The following is a 15120-nucleotide window of genomic DNA, read 5'->3' on the forward strand; positions in this document are numbered from 1 at the left end:
TGACGGCAAATCCAGTCTTTCACGCAAGAACCAAGCACATAGAGATAGATTTTCATTTTGTGCGTGAGCGCGTTGCTTCTGGTGTTTTAGATGTCAGGTTTATCTCGACTAATGACCAACTGGCTGATGTATTTACTAAACCGGCCACACGACAGATGTTAGAACGTTTCCGGTCCAATCTGAACCTTGTATGTAGTAGTGGTTCAGATTGAGGGGGTGTGTTGGAAACGGTATTGTACCTGTCATATTGTAACATAACTCTGTATTGTTGGTCTTATATATATACGAGATATGCAGAGGCTAGACCTCACGCAACCCTAAACCCAAACTCAGGCGTGCAAGGGGGAGCTGGCGGCGTGTGCCGACGCCCGGGTGGCCGGTATGCGGTATTGTGACGGTGTCACGGAGAGGAACGCCCGTAGTCAAGCCTCAGGGATGTAGCTATGTCGGTGAACCTCGTTAACAAATCTCGATGTTGTGCTCGTGTGATTGCTTAGTCCTCGGATGATCAACGATATGCTTCGGATTTATTCTAACAATTACCACCAGCACTCATTCATTGCCTACGTCACCCGGCTCCTCACTCGCCGCCCTGCCTGCCAAATTGAATAAAAGTTGTACGGTGCACTTCCACGTAGGTGAGATCTATCGGGATACACGCAGGAATGGCTCTGGCTATGGCCCACCCGGCAAATAATCGTGGCGGTAGCGCTCGTATTTATTACGATCGAAAGCAACAGTGCGACCCGATCGAGTGCCGACGCACTGGCCGGCCCCGTCGTCCCGTCTCGAGGGGCCAAAGATTTCGTGCGCCCGTTCGTTGAGCCCGGCGGCAGCGGCAGCGGCGTGGCCCGCATTATTATTCTCCGAAAGGAAGGCAATGTACTGTCCGCGTCACTGTTAAGTGAAACGAGTTTGTCACGTACGACTCGCATGGTTTACCAACTAACCTTGGCGTCCGGCGGATCGGTGCTCAATGCGTGCACCGCTGCGGTCGCCCGTGGCGCCACGGTATGGTTTGGCTAGACTACCGCCAACCGTGCGCTCATAGTTAAGCTTTTAATTAGGATATAGATAGATTGCTCCTATCGGTATTAGTTATTTCATTACTAGTTTAAAAGTCTTAATGTATCAGAAAGACGGCTTATGAAAAAAAGCTGAAGAGAAGACAGCTTATTTTTTAAGCTGCGAGAAGAACTGGCCCTGAGCTCGATGGGCCGGCCGGGTGATGCAGCCGCAGGCGACTGAAGCGAGCCGGCGGGGCGGCTCTTCCGTGGTAAAACCAGTGGACAAGGGCTTTGAAAACCGCGGGGGGAGTACGGTGGGCCGTCCGGAGCAGGAACGGGGGGTCTGTCTACTCTGAATCTAAAGTTGCCCATTGGTCAGCATCCAGTGGCCTCGAGGAGCTTAAGCACTGTTGGGAATCTGCAGCGACACAGATGAGGCAGTGTTATGCTTTCAAAGTGCATAGTCATGACCAGCTACACCACACGACAGAACCGAGTCCCGTGAGATGATGTAGCAGAGCATATCAAGCCTTCAATCCTTGCAATCAATGCGACATAACTTACCAGTGTACCCGTATGACAAATGAGAGACAGGGAGAAAGGTTGATGCCCCTGCCATCTTTACCAACCTGTCTCCACACTATGGATGTACCAACATCGATGCCCTCTCCTCTTGCACACAACCAGAGTGTTTTCTTGCAGAAAAAAGAAAAAGGAAAACGGAGCATGCATGTTAAGAAAGTAAAAACCAGAATTATAGTCATGCAACATGCCCATCTAAGCCTGCTACAGCAAACCTGGATCCTTGTCAATTCTTGGTACTCCCTCTGTAAAGAAATATAAGAGCGTTTATATCTAAACGCTCTTATATTTCTTTACAGAGGAAGTACTAAGAAACAGCATTTCACCGCAGATATCTATCACTATCAGCAAAGAGCCCACTAGGATAATAAATGTACAAAGTACAAGCTGAAACGAACGGCCAAAAGCTACATACTCAACATCACCTACAACAAAAGGAACTACAATCCATCCATATATGTCAATACAACCTATGGTATGTTTTCGGAGTCACAAACTCCTCATCCTTGGATATGTCAAGCAAAATAACACATTGTATATGCAAGCTAAGACTAGCAGCTATTTCAACAAGAAAATTCCACACTTTACAAAGGAGCGGGAAGCCACACTTGCATAGCATAAGCCACAGGCATTGTGCCGGCAGCCTAACGTATGCTATGGGTCCGCCTTGCAGAAATTTAAGCTACAATTTCCAACTGAAGGATCATGCCACCAAGAACCCCAAACATGGGGCGTTCAGTCACTTGTCCTAGATGACCCACGACAGCTGCCACCGCTGCATCATATATAAATCGGCTTCACATCATTAGCCCCAAAGCTTAATGCACAGGAAGGGCACCTTCGCTGGCGGTTTCTGAGCAACTTCTGTATACAGTCGTTGCAGAAAAGATGGTAGCACTTGGTAATCACGACCTAAACGACATGGGAGAACAAGTTCAGATTCGATATGGTGACCAAGGTTGTAGGAAATGAAGGCAACGGTATTCACCTCTTTCTGTCGGTCGCGACAGACACCACATTTCAATATTCCCCTGTACTCATTCACCTCCTGATGAACCTTTTCCAACACCGACGATCCCTCTGTCTTTGCTCTAAGAGAACTAGCTTTCCTTGATAACGATTCCAAATCATCCTCAGTTCTCCTCTTACTAAACCTGGAAAAACATCATTACACTTGTGACGTCAAGAAACCTGAAGATCACATGGAGTGTGGAAAAATAAATCTCTGCAAACAATTACCTATCCTTCTCTAGTTCTACAAGAAGCCCAGCAACTCCTAGTCGACTCCTCCCAACATTGGATTGTACTTGATCCATGGACTGTCTCAATTGTTGAGCCTCTCCCAATACATCCGCCAGCTTTCTTTGAGCATTGCCTGAAGAAACAGAATGTCGCCGTCCATCCTCCGAAAGTCTCGCTGTCTGCTCTGACCAAACTTTTAACTGCAAATGGGCAAGGAAAAACATGTGTGTCAAGCACTCGCTAAAACAGAATGTTCTCCCTACATTTATGCGTTTAAATTTACCTTGTCGTCTAACTGGGCGATTTTATCTTTGTACAGATCCATCAAACCCTTTGCCTGCCGTAAATTCCTGTTCAGATTGCATAACTCTAAATGCAAAGTATCCTGTGCCTGTTTCACCTTAACGCCTTCCATAAAGATCTGCAGTAACATGTAGAGGCTTCAATAGTCGCTGTTTAAAAAGATTCTTATAATTTCATCCCCAACGAATAAAGACAAACATGACTCTTGAATGACCATGGTTGATTTTTCTTGTGCAGTTATGCTAATCTGATTAATCAACCAAATATGCACACAAATTACTAATTTGAGGTTTTCTACACAACTTCAGTATGTAGCATCGTAGATTAGGAAATAGCAAAATGCATTGTAGTTGCGGCCTTTATCTCATTCAACCACCACAACTCGCCTTTTACTTCTCCAGCCACCTAGATTTATCTCAGTCTAGCCAAAACCCACTTCCACAGTTTGGTTCCATTTTTCCGTGAGGTGTCCCTGAGACACTAAAGTGGCCTAGAATCGTCTAGGTGCCACCGAATTGGCTCAAAGAATAATTCAATATACTAGTAAGTTTTTTGCATCTCCTCTTTTCTCCCATCTTCTTCCTCTATCCCCTTCTCTTTCTTGTCTGCCTTCCCCCCAACACACACACGTTCAGATCTGGAGAAAACGGAGCCAAGTAGTATGGCAATGCTCTGGATGCCGTCCTAGCACATCTTCTCCCTCACAGCTGCTGCAGATTGAAACGAGTCCAGCGGTTTGTTGTCTTCCTAACATTTGTCCCATGACCTCCCCTCCTCGATGTGAGGTCAAAGGTCTCCTTTTTTTGCCCTAAAAATGTGAATTGAGGGTGTAAATCCATGTTGTGGCTTCCACTTTATGTGCATGGCACTCGCACATGCATGTGGCACCAGCTTTGGGGCACTCACTAGAGGACCAAGGCATAATGAGGATGACATCCAAATGCACTTTGAGGATACCAATCTGGTCACCTTGGGCGTGCATGGAATCGAAAACTGCTGCATTGCGCAACACAAGTGCTTGCCTCATCTTAGGAACAGAAGCAAAGCACTCCCAGTCAGTTTCCTCCATGCACGGTAGTGCTGTCTTGGATGCCTCGTCCATGCCTTCCTTGTAGCAGCAGGTGACAAAATCATCTTATTCCCCACCAGCAAACAAGAAGCACCATCTCTTTGACACTGTGGACATCTCGTTGGATTCACAGGTGGTGCTCGGCTCAGTGCAATGGCCATGTCCCGAATTACTTGTCTTAGATTTGTCTAGATATGGATGTATCTAGACATGTTTAGTGTTAGATACATCCGTATCTAGACAAATCTAAGACAATAATTTGGGACGGAGGTAATATCTACTAACAGATACTTGTTTTTTAGGCATACAAAAGTAAATCCATATTCCTAATAAATACCATATTAACTACTCCCTCCGTCCCAAAATAAATGACTCAACTTTGTACTAGCTTTAGTACAAAGTTAGTACAAAGTCGAGTCACTTATTTTGGGACGGAGGGAGTACCACACTAAACCATTTTTTACCCAAAAAAAAAAAAAGATTTACCGGATGCACACCCTAAGCTGGAATGAAGATGAAAAGCAAGATTATCAGTGAACCGTGCCTGGCTCAGTGGCCTGCTGTTTGACAGCAACCAAATTAACTTGCAAAAACTCATTTTTATCCCACAGTAGTGGAGCACAATGTGGCCATGTGGGTCATAACAAAGCTCAATCGAGCATGGTGGCAGAGCAAATGGCACTGCGTACCAAACACAACATGATGCCGATCAGGGCGAAGGGCATAAGCCCAACGAGAATGGCTCCATGTGCCCAGATAGTATGAATTCTTTTTCCTATGGCAAAGAATGAAAATTCAGCTTGTAAAGGGTAGCATGTGCTCATGAATCAAGCCTATGTTGATAGTGGCACAAGGGAACTTGAAGCTGATATTTGGTTATGTGTCCTGAAAGACTGCAATGTAACGAAATATGCGATCGTATAAGCATGGGCTAGCAGTCTGCTAATTTGTGTTGCAAATCACCTGGCACGTAGAGCAGAAGTTGTTTGTGTTGGTGTTTCTACGTTGAACTCCTGTAAATGTCTACTGTCTTTGGTTTCAACAAATTAAGTGGGAGATTAATTCTCCATGCTGAAAACAGAAATCTGATGACGTCTCATACTAATGTCTTTGGTTTCAACTTTCAACAAATAAACAGTCCTCCATGCTCAAAATAAAAATATGATGCTCAAGCTCACTTATTTGTTAATAGGCTACCAGGAGATTATAATGATCTGGACGGTCTCATGGCGTAACTACCGTTACTAACATGAAAACCTGGATAAAATCATGGTGGTAACCTAAACCTTCTAGTTGCACATTTAAATTATTATTGGCATGTCCGCAGGTTATGGGAACTGAAGTCAAACAAGCTTTAAGTGAAATCAGAGTTATTGTGAACAGAAGTGGGTGATTTTAAGGTTACACTAATGTTGAAAACAAGGATACATCAGCACAAACAAAGAATAGCAAATGAGTCCATAGAATTACCTTTGTATTGTGGTCATCTCTCTCGATAATTTGCTGTAGCAATTGTTGATTTTGTGTTTGTATATCTTCATATGCTTGCCCAATACTCTGAAATGTCAAAAATAAGTATTTGTAGAATACTGATAATCTGTATTTTACAGAGATGTAGAGATGAAACAGACCTCAATCTCTGACAGGTACGCTTCACCTTCTTCATGCTTTGATTTCAATAATTCAGATAAACTACCAATATCTCTGTAATGCACAGAAAAGTTCACGAGTTAGCACCACTTTGACCAGTAAAAATAGATAATGTTTCCAGCTTCTGCCTACTTCAACACATGTGATGGCTTACCTTCTGGCACTCTCCATCTTCCCCCTTAATTCAGCAATCTGAGCTTCACCACTTGCTAGTCTCTGCTGAGACGTTGCTTCAGCTTCGATGGCTGCCTTAACACGCTGTTCTAGCCTACTATCATCAAGAGAAGATTTGAGGCTATGGGCACGAGCCCATTCACAGTATTCTCTATCTTTCGACTCCAGCACATCTCTGTCACAAAACAATAAGGTATGGACATCAGAATGGTAAAGTTTGTTATAGTAGAACTTATGAATTTGGTAGTAAACAATGTTTAAAAGCTCAACAGATTATTTCGGATGATCTGATCAATGGGCAATAGGAGAACAAGCAGAGTGGAACACAATAAATTGTAGAGGTAGTTTCATGAAAGGTTTCTGCTGTAATAAAACTACCTTGAATCAGTAGATTCGCGCTTATACATTTCCACAAAGAGCTTTAACTCGCAATTCGTTTGCCTTAGTTCACGAACCTACAAATCATGTGAATCCAGTGGCTTAAGAATTCATAAAAACAATATGAATGGAAATCAAAGAATCTAGCTAAAACAAGCCATTTCCTGATGCCTGCTAAGACAATGCAGCTAGTTAAATCAGCAATTTTTTAATTGAGTACCCTGGACCGTAGATCCCTTGCTTCAGGTCCAGCACGAGTGGATTTACATAATGATTCGTTGATGGCATGCTCCTGTAAAGCACAAAACGAATAGCTTAAACGTAATTGAAATAGTCACAAAACACTCATTAACTTCTTCAACAAGCTCATATCAAGAAATTTACATTTCTAGCCAGAATATCAGAAATGGAGCGAACTTCAGCTCGTAAAGAATGCAATTCTGAAGCATCATCCTTGTACTTAGATAGTTCAGTTTGCATAGCGCCCATTTCTTCTGGCAGTGATGACACCAGCGCTTTAAATTCTGATATGGTTTGGTTCCGACCTGAAAATAGTAAGTTTTTACTTATTTAGATTCCAATATGGCCAGAAGAGAATAACTCAACACTATTAGCAAAGTCAAACAAGAATCATCATACCAGGTTCTCTCGAAGATTCTTCAAGTTTCAGTGCAAGCATATTCTTTTCATCAACTACTTTCCGTAGATTCTGATCTAAAACTGCAAGGGTTGACTCACAATTGAGAGATACCCTATGAGGAATTCCAGACAGATCAACTTTTACATTAATTTCCCTTTCTTGCCATATCAATTTATCCTTATTAACCTGAAAAGGCAAGTAGAAGCCGAGTCAAACATAAAATAAATAGCTGAGGCTCTTTGATACATGAAAAGTAAATTATACGAGCAGTAACCACCTGTAATTTCTCTAATAGTGTCCGGCAGTGGTCCAACTCTGCTTGTGACTTCTGGAGTTGATCCTTCAGAACTTGGAAAGCTTTTGAAGAAGAAATGCTCTTCAAATCCGTCAAAATGTTCTGTCCATAAATTGCAAATGTAAGATATGCAAGAATATTTTATTGAACACATCTTCCTTTACTCTAAGATTGACTCCAAGGTGGAATCTCAAATAAGCCATGTCAACATCGAAATTGTAGCCAAAATGCTAACCTCAGATTCTTAAACAATTAAAAGGTGCTTTGATCAGACATCTTTTAGTTGAGAGGATGGAATTTCAAAACCATACATGTTATGCAAAAAAAACATCTATTTTTGAACGGCACATCTGTATGTCACCCTCTGGAGACTAGAAATAATCTAGGATTACTTTCGCTAATGTTGGTACTTGATAGGAAAGCAAACATCATCCAAAAAAGCTGCAGCGAAGCACGGGTGGAAAATACTATTATGAATCAACTCTGGAAAGACACTCAAAAAATGTAGAACAGCATTACTTCACTTGTATGGCACCTAAACAATCAGTGTGCAAACCTGAAAAGTAGCCAACTTGTTCAAAATTTCAATTCTCTCTTCATGAAGTCTCCTTATTTCCGCCAGGCGTTGTGAAATCAGACCCTGATCCAAACAATAGAGCAAGCAACAACTTTAGGGTAAGAGCAAACATAGGCAACACTGGAAGTTTAAAACAAGTATTTAATATTTTACCGTAAACTCCTTGTGAGAAGCCCCTAGATCCTGCAATTCCTTTTGTTTGTCTCTGACATTATCCTGAGGGAAGCTTTTATTTCCTAAAGTTGGAAATAAGATTGGAGTTCCATGTGTCGTGTCTCCCTGTGCTTTGAGAACTGCCAATTTGTGGTTGCTTTCTTCCAACTCAGCAGCAGCACTTGCCAACTCCACTTGAAAAGTTAACAAACATCTCAGTAAAGTTAACATGGTGATCCTTAATATTAGTTGCACACAGCATCATAGGCACATATATACTGTGCAAACATTGCCTAAATAGTTAAATCTCGTCTAATCAGTGGAAGGGACATTGTGTGGCTAGGTGATCCAGTAATCCACAAAAACAAGGATCACCGATATATTATTGTGCGTACTCCCTCTGGTTGGGTTTATAAGTCAGACATGGGTTTTTAGGTGTTCGATTTGACTAATAAAACATGTCTAATATGCCACAAAAATTATAAGTAAGAAACTTCATCTAACGACGAATCTAAATCGATATTTTATATAATACACATTTTGCTAGTTAAACTGAAGACCTAAAAACCCATGCCCGACTTATAAACCCAACCGGAGGGAGTAAGTACAGACAGGTTAGTGGAGGAGAAGAAACATTCCTACCTAGCCAGCATATCTCATCCTGGCCGAGTACAACATGCAGTGTTGTGAGGGAACCCCCGGCTTTGCCTCTCACACATATCCAGATCTGTTTTCCAGTTGCCTTTCTTGTCCCAATCCAGCACTGGCCTCTCTCCATTCCTCCTGATCTCTCTCCAACTCTCTTCAGTCTATTATCTATCCTCATCCTCTATCAACCTCGCTATTGTCAATGTCTGACCAGAGGTAGGAAGCAGTAGCAACTACGTGAGGCAAGAGCAGCAGATGGGCGAAGAAGGTTATGGTGGTTGCAACACACAGAGGGAAGGCAGTGGGAATGGATTTTGGGAGAGTAGACGGCTAGGCAATGGTAGATTTGGGGGAAAGGGTGATGTGGTGACATATCCAATGTGATTTAAGTGTCATGTGCATCCATGTATGTAAAGCATCTCATGTTTAAGCAAGAAGATACCCTCAACTACAAGGCGTGTGTCATGCATATCAGAAGGGTATATTGGCAGGTATCGAAGGTGTCAAAATAATATAGATATAGTAAGACACTAACAAACTGTCGTATGTATCCACGTATGTAAATCATCTCGTGTTTAAGCAAGATACCTTTAAGGCGTTTCTGTTCAGCTTTGCTTCGAGCATTTAAATATCTCTCTTCATGGTGCTTCTCTGTCAGCTGTCTGTGCTTCAAGTGGAGATCACCAAGTGCTCGTACAGCATCATTAAGCTCTAGTGATATCTCACTAGCAGTACTTTGCAGTTCCTTAATGCGCTCTGCAGTGAAGCAAAACAAGGAAATGTTACCAAAGGGGTAAGAAATTTGGCAGTCCTTCAGCTGTAATTAATAATAAATTATTACCAAGGAAATGTGAAGAACAAACCATCTTCGGGTAATGCAGTAAAGTGATCTAACGGTAACTTCTCGTTTGCATGCCATGAATCATTTGATGAGAACAAGATATTCTGCAGCACATCAGTAGTTGACGAGTGTACGTGGTTTTCCAAATGGCAACCAGAACTTTCTGTGGCACCTGTCTCAACGAGCCTGCTAAGGAAGTCCTTGTCTTTCCGGATGCATGCACCATCTGAATAGAAAGTTAGAAACTAAATCTGTAATTTTTGGGACATCCAAGTTTAGAATATTCCACAACAATCGACATAAATCAAATACGATGAAATGCTTCCATTACAAATTCCCCTCCCAAGAAAAACTTGCAAATCCTAAGAAGGAAGGGTTAGATGCATGTACTGCTTCCATTACAAATTTTTATGCATGAGGAAACAAATTATTATTAGCCGACAATCAAATTAATTCAGGCAAGAACAAAGACATACCCGTAGACTCGTTGCTAGGAACTGCACTGCAGGAAGAATTTTGGGATCCACTTTTGCAAACAGAGATAGCCTTCAAATCTCTCACAAGCTGTTCAAGTATAACATTTACAGTAAACAAAAGGAAGACTTGTAGTTTTTGCAGTTACAACAAGGTAAGGTTTTAGCTTACATGCTGCCATGACTTGTTAACAAGATCTTGGATCTCATGGTGAGACTTCTGTTTCTGTTTGAGATCATCAAATTTACCCTCGAGGGCATGGTACTCAGACTTATGGACTTCTAGCTGTTCTGAAAGCTTTTGGTTTCTGTATTTAATTACAGCAAAATCAAGCTGCCAACCAAGAACGAAGTTATAATTAACACTATATATAGAAAATAAGTAATGGAAATTACAGTGTAGAAAAGCCAAAAGAAGGAACATTCGAGATGAAAGCAGCATGGATTTCTTTGTTTAAATACAAGGAACAAAATCCAATTTATGATCATGGCTTGACAATACTGCTGTAATGAACAGTGCAAGAACAAAATCCAGAAGAGAGCAGTATGGCAAATAATACAAGTGTATCAATGATGTATATCCGTTTCTACATCTATATGCACAGTGGCCTAAACATCATTCCACAACATACCAAATGAGGCTATATTAAAAATCCGACAATTGTTTTGCAGAAGTATCGATTATTGTATCCTTAATCATCTCTCTAAATGGATACTATATTTGCTCTCATAGTGAGACAGCTTTTCCTATCTAACACCAACCATGTCATGGACAATTTCAGCAAGGCTTTTTAGGCCTAACTAAAGGAGTCAACAAGTAAAGTTGTACGGTACACTTCGCAGTGGTGGACAAATGCAGATTTGCCAACCGTTCATGCATATGTCAGTAGGTTTCCCATGCAATGCCCAAGGTAAACCCATAATGCAAGCAGGCTGGCGAATCCGGTAAAACCGGATATGCCCAAGGTAAAATAATTTATGTTGCGATCTGAGAAGCTCCTGCGATTCACAAAGTAACCTAGTAATGTCGTTGACCCCAGCTACCTAATACAGGATCCAAATAAGCTTAAAGTAGCAAGCCTTTACAAACCAGCCAGCAAGAGTGAACTACTTAACAGCTTGAAATGCGGCGTGTACCTTCCTGCCGTGAACTATAGCGGCCTACCTAGAGACTTCAAACGAGGTGTATATCTAACATTCTCCATCTATTCTACTTCTAAAGTTTTAAGTTGATGAGTTCACCCACCCTCATGCGCCCTTACATGTGGGACCTATTGAACCTAAAATAGAAAACTGCATTCATAACAAAAAAAATGGGGACCTTACGACACAGCCTCCCCTTATGTCCTCTCCTTGCCATCAGCACATAGTGCGAATAAAATATTTAAAACTCACTCGCAAGGTATCCCGTCGACTTCCTTTTGTTGCCCAATCTCCCTACCGCTCACCAATCCAGCCGCTTCTCGCCAATCACCGTCCCTCGGCGTTCTGAAAATTAAAATTACCGTACCGCTTTGGCTGCAATTGTCCCATCACCGTGCTGTCCATCCACAACCCACTCTCTGTCCTTTTCGCTTTCCACCTCTCCGCTGAAACGCACTGGTTTGGAACGGAAATTCGGCAGAGACCGTCTCCACGACTCGTGCCCTGCATACCCAATGCGAGATGGCGCCACGTGTCCAACCTTGGGATCGCACACCTCCGCTCTCACCCGCTCCAGCGCTCCTTCCCTCGGCTCCAGCAGCCAGAAACCGATCGATCGAGCCAGCTCGTACTAATGCCATGGCCAACGACCAAGCTCAGAACCTATTCAATTGCCACAATCAATCTGGATAAAATAGTGAAATCACCACCTGGCTAGTCCTCTCTTTTGGTTGGCCAAATATCTCAATGATGGGCTAATGCTGACCTTGCCCAAGATCTATGTTTTTAAGGCGACGCCTTACCGCCTTAGGGAGGGGGGGGCGCTTTGGCGCCTAGGCGGGCGCTTTGGACGCCTAGGCGCCCAAAGCGGTCGATTTTCCAAAGCGGAGGGGGAGCGCTTCGACGCCTAGGCGTCGCCTTAGGGACGCTTTAAAAACATAGCCCAAGATAGCAAAACATGGATCAAGACGGCTCATTCTGTTACGATCCATGTTTTGCTTTTACATTGTTAGTGCGTGGAGTGCAGGGTTTACGAGTCGACGAGTCGTTCCGAGGTTGAGACTCATAGACTAAGCGTGACTAATTGACACTAGTCGACACTGAAGTTGCAACTCATAGACTAGTCGACACTGAAGTGTAGTCGGCCGTGGAGTTGAGACTCCTAGACTAGTCTATAGACTAGTCTTGACTAGTCCTTGGATTCATAATCCATGGTGGAGTGGACTCTAGCTTCCTGAAGAACTACGTGGAAGGGAACTATATTTTACTTCTTTTTAAATATATGGAAGAATAACATGTTTTGTACCTACAGTTGTGTACTCAAAACATATATGCGCGATGTGTAAACAATTGCTGTTCCAACAATATTCGTCAAGGCTTATACTAGCCTGAGCTTATCCCAAATCATAGGATTTACTAACAAGTAGTGTAAGAAAAATGATTTCTATCTACAACTACTCCCTCCGTATCAAAATATAAAAAACGTCTTATATTTTGGTAGAGGCTATGGCAAGACTGGGCACAACACCCACACGGCCACACGATGAACCTTCCACGACTGTAGCCTTTATTACAAGAAATGAACTGTGATACTGGCGGTTCATTTTCATCAGAGAAGCTCTTTTTTGTCATATTTTACTTTCAAGCAAGTTTCTCATACTACAGAGACCGTTGCAGAAAGTGTGTCACCAAAGATCAACTTTGAGCAAAGTGACTGATTTTGCCTTGCTGGGCAAGAGCTCGTTGCGATGGGCATACACGCTTACCATAGATGTGAGCTCTTCAAAAAAAATAGTGTACAATGCACGCACATGAGGGCTAAGACCAAGGGAAGTGTGTGTTGGTACGCTGATGAAGAGGAACAACGAATGTGACGTCAATGTCCCTCGAGTCATGCGAGATTTGGCCGAAAGCACCGGATACCCTTTTTAGATAAATCATGATGATATATATGTTCACCTTGCAAGAACAGGATGATATGGATCACAACACAGTTATAATCCATGATATTGTAATCAATATTTCTGTGTCTAAATTTGTTGTACCATGGCAATGCACGGGCATTCGACCAATATTGTGAACAATTTCAGCAAGACCATTTGGGTCTAGCTAAGGTAAGAAGAGATGTTGTGCACCAAACTTTGCAGTGAGGTAAAATCACGGCGGAAAAAGTTTGGGCATGCCAACCGTTATAGTACGACGCGCATGCAAGGCGTAACTGGGTTGCCAAAGCCGGCTTCAACGGAGATGTAGCCCCACGTAAAATGAGTCTTTTTGCGAGGTAAAATGGCTGCTAGTGAGATTTCAGAATCTCCTATCGATTCATGTATTACCCTAGCAAATTCGTGGACCTGGGCTACCTGATACACGATCGAAATACAATTGAGTAACAAGTCTCCACACAGTAGCCTATACCTTGACAATAGAGGACTACTAGAGAGGCTTGGAGTGAGGCGTATACCTTCTTGTCGTCGGAGGAAGGCGGAAGCGCTGGGCGCTTGGCAGGAGGCACCGCATCAACACCCTGCGCAAAGGAGCCAGAGAGCCGCCGCTTCCGATCGGGTTCGCCGGTGCTCCCCATGGTTCTAACCCTAACTGGCCGCCCCGCCTCCAATCCGCCGCATGCGGTGGAGACCAAGCTCGCAAACACCCGTACCGATCCTCACGAGCACGCGCAGCACCGGCCCAGCCCGCCGCCACCGCCCAAACCCTACCCGGCCACGGGATCGATCGGAGGCAGCAAAATTTCGAGGGTTTGCTCGCGGCACGGGGGCGATGGGGAATTGATTTGTGCTGTGCGGCTGAATTTGGGGTTTTGGAGGGGCGGATCGAATCGAGGAGATGGGGAGGGTGAGAATTAGCGGTGGTTTTGGTGTGAGGTGCGTATGCGTGCGCCGTGCGAAGAGCCTAGGCTCCACAGAGTGAAGAGGAGAGGAGAGGAGGGGAGGAGGAAGAGACGGCGGAGGAGAGGGCAAGCTGGGGTGGGGAACGGAGGCACGGTGGGGGGGGGGGGGGGGGGGGGGGGGGGGGGGGGGGGGGGGGGGGGGGGGGGGGAACCGCACGCTCGGCACCCATCCGATAGAGGGGAGGTGCGGTCCGGCCAGCCCCGCCCGGCACGTGTCCACGGAGAGCTGCCGCGCGCTGGATCAACACTACAATGCGTGCGGACAACCATGTGAGTTTGTGACATGCCACTCCGTCCCGATGGACCCAACCTCATGGCTATGGGTGAACCTTGTGGGTCGAGAAAAGCTCGGCCTCGATCGTGTTAATATGATGATTTTTGGTGAATACTATGATATTTTGGCAGAGTCGCTATATGGATGTGGACCGTCATAATTTATGGAGCTCGCACCGTAAACGACCTTGTAGTCTTCATACTTGATGGCTGGGAGGTTTATATGAAGCTCGTTCTATACCCAATCGTCTACAAGGGAAGCAAGTTTTAGCTTTGTCCTTCTTCCTTCACGCGAGAGATTTGAATCTACCCGGCCTCTCACACACCATCACCGACGGGCACCTGGCCATTGTTGTCATGTTTGCTTCATCGGATTCCCATGGCCGGCCTGTCAGATAACCCTAACGCGACATCATCTCACGACTTGTGTCTAAGCGTGTGAGTGCAGCCGTGTTTTCCACCAGGAAGCGCGCCACTTGATGGTCGTTTGCCGTCAATGGCCTCCTTAACTGCTTTCTTAATGGAGGGTTGACGGCCCCATCAGCCTATAAAAGGTTAGGTTGTCGCTGCCTCCTCTCTCTCTCCCATCGCCCTCTTTAGTGTCTCCAAAAATCCCTTCAACCCACATCCATTTCATCTCTTCCTCTTCAAACATATTTCTAAAAACGTCACGCCGATGCCTTGGACCCCTTCTGGGGGCATATGCAAGTGGGCCTTGTCAAGCTCGTGAGGGTCGAGGTGGAAACTTAGCGGCAAACTTAGGACCG

At 44.1% G+C, this 15120-nt stretch overlaps 1 protein-coding gene across 2 annotated transcripts; it reads right to left on the reverse strand.

Moving 5' to 3' along the window:
• Window positions 1-1977: 1977 nt before the first annotated feature.
• On the reverse strand, window positions 1978-14184 carry LOC125514031 (E3 ubiquitin-protein ligase BRE1-like 1). Of its 2 annotated transcripts, XM_048679276.1 has the most exons (19): window positions 13637-14184; window positions 10205-10366; window positions 10036-10123; window positions 9582-9785; window positions 9307-9474; window positions 8071-8264; window positions 7897-7980; window positions 7323-7442; window positions 7045-7231; window positions 6790-6950; window positions 6626-6697; window positions 6406-6482; window positions 6008-6202; window positions 5835-5907; window positions 5674-5760; window positions 3115-3252; window positions 2829-3031; window positions 2578-2743; window positions 1978-2501 (listed from the first exon to the last, which is right to left on the reverse strand). In XM_048679276.1, the coding sequence occupies exons 1-19, from the start codon at window positions 13754-13756 to the stop codon at window positions 2370-2372; spliced, it is 2631 nt and encodes an 876-aa protein (XP_048535233.1). In that variant the 5' UTR covers window positions 13757-14184; the 3' UTR covers window positions 1978-2369. The 2 variants fall into 2 exon arrangements, with proteins under 2 accessions (XP_048535233.1, XP_048535235.1); XM_048679278.1 differs by lacking the exons at window positions 10036-10123; window positions 10205-10366; window positions 13637-14184 and having other exon boundaries at window positions 9560-9785.
• Window positions 14185-15120: the final 936 nt, after the last annotated feature.

This window comes from Triticum urartu, chromosome 6 (assembly GCF_003073215.2).
Source record: "Triticum urartu cultivar G1812 chromosome 6, Tu2.1, whole genome shotgun sequence".
In the NCBI taxonomy this organism is placed as follows: Eukaryota; Viridiplantae; Streptophyta; class Magnoliopsida; order Poales; family Poaceae; genus Triticum; species Triticum urartu.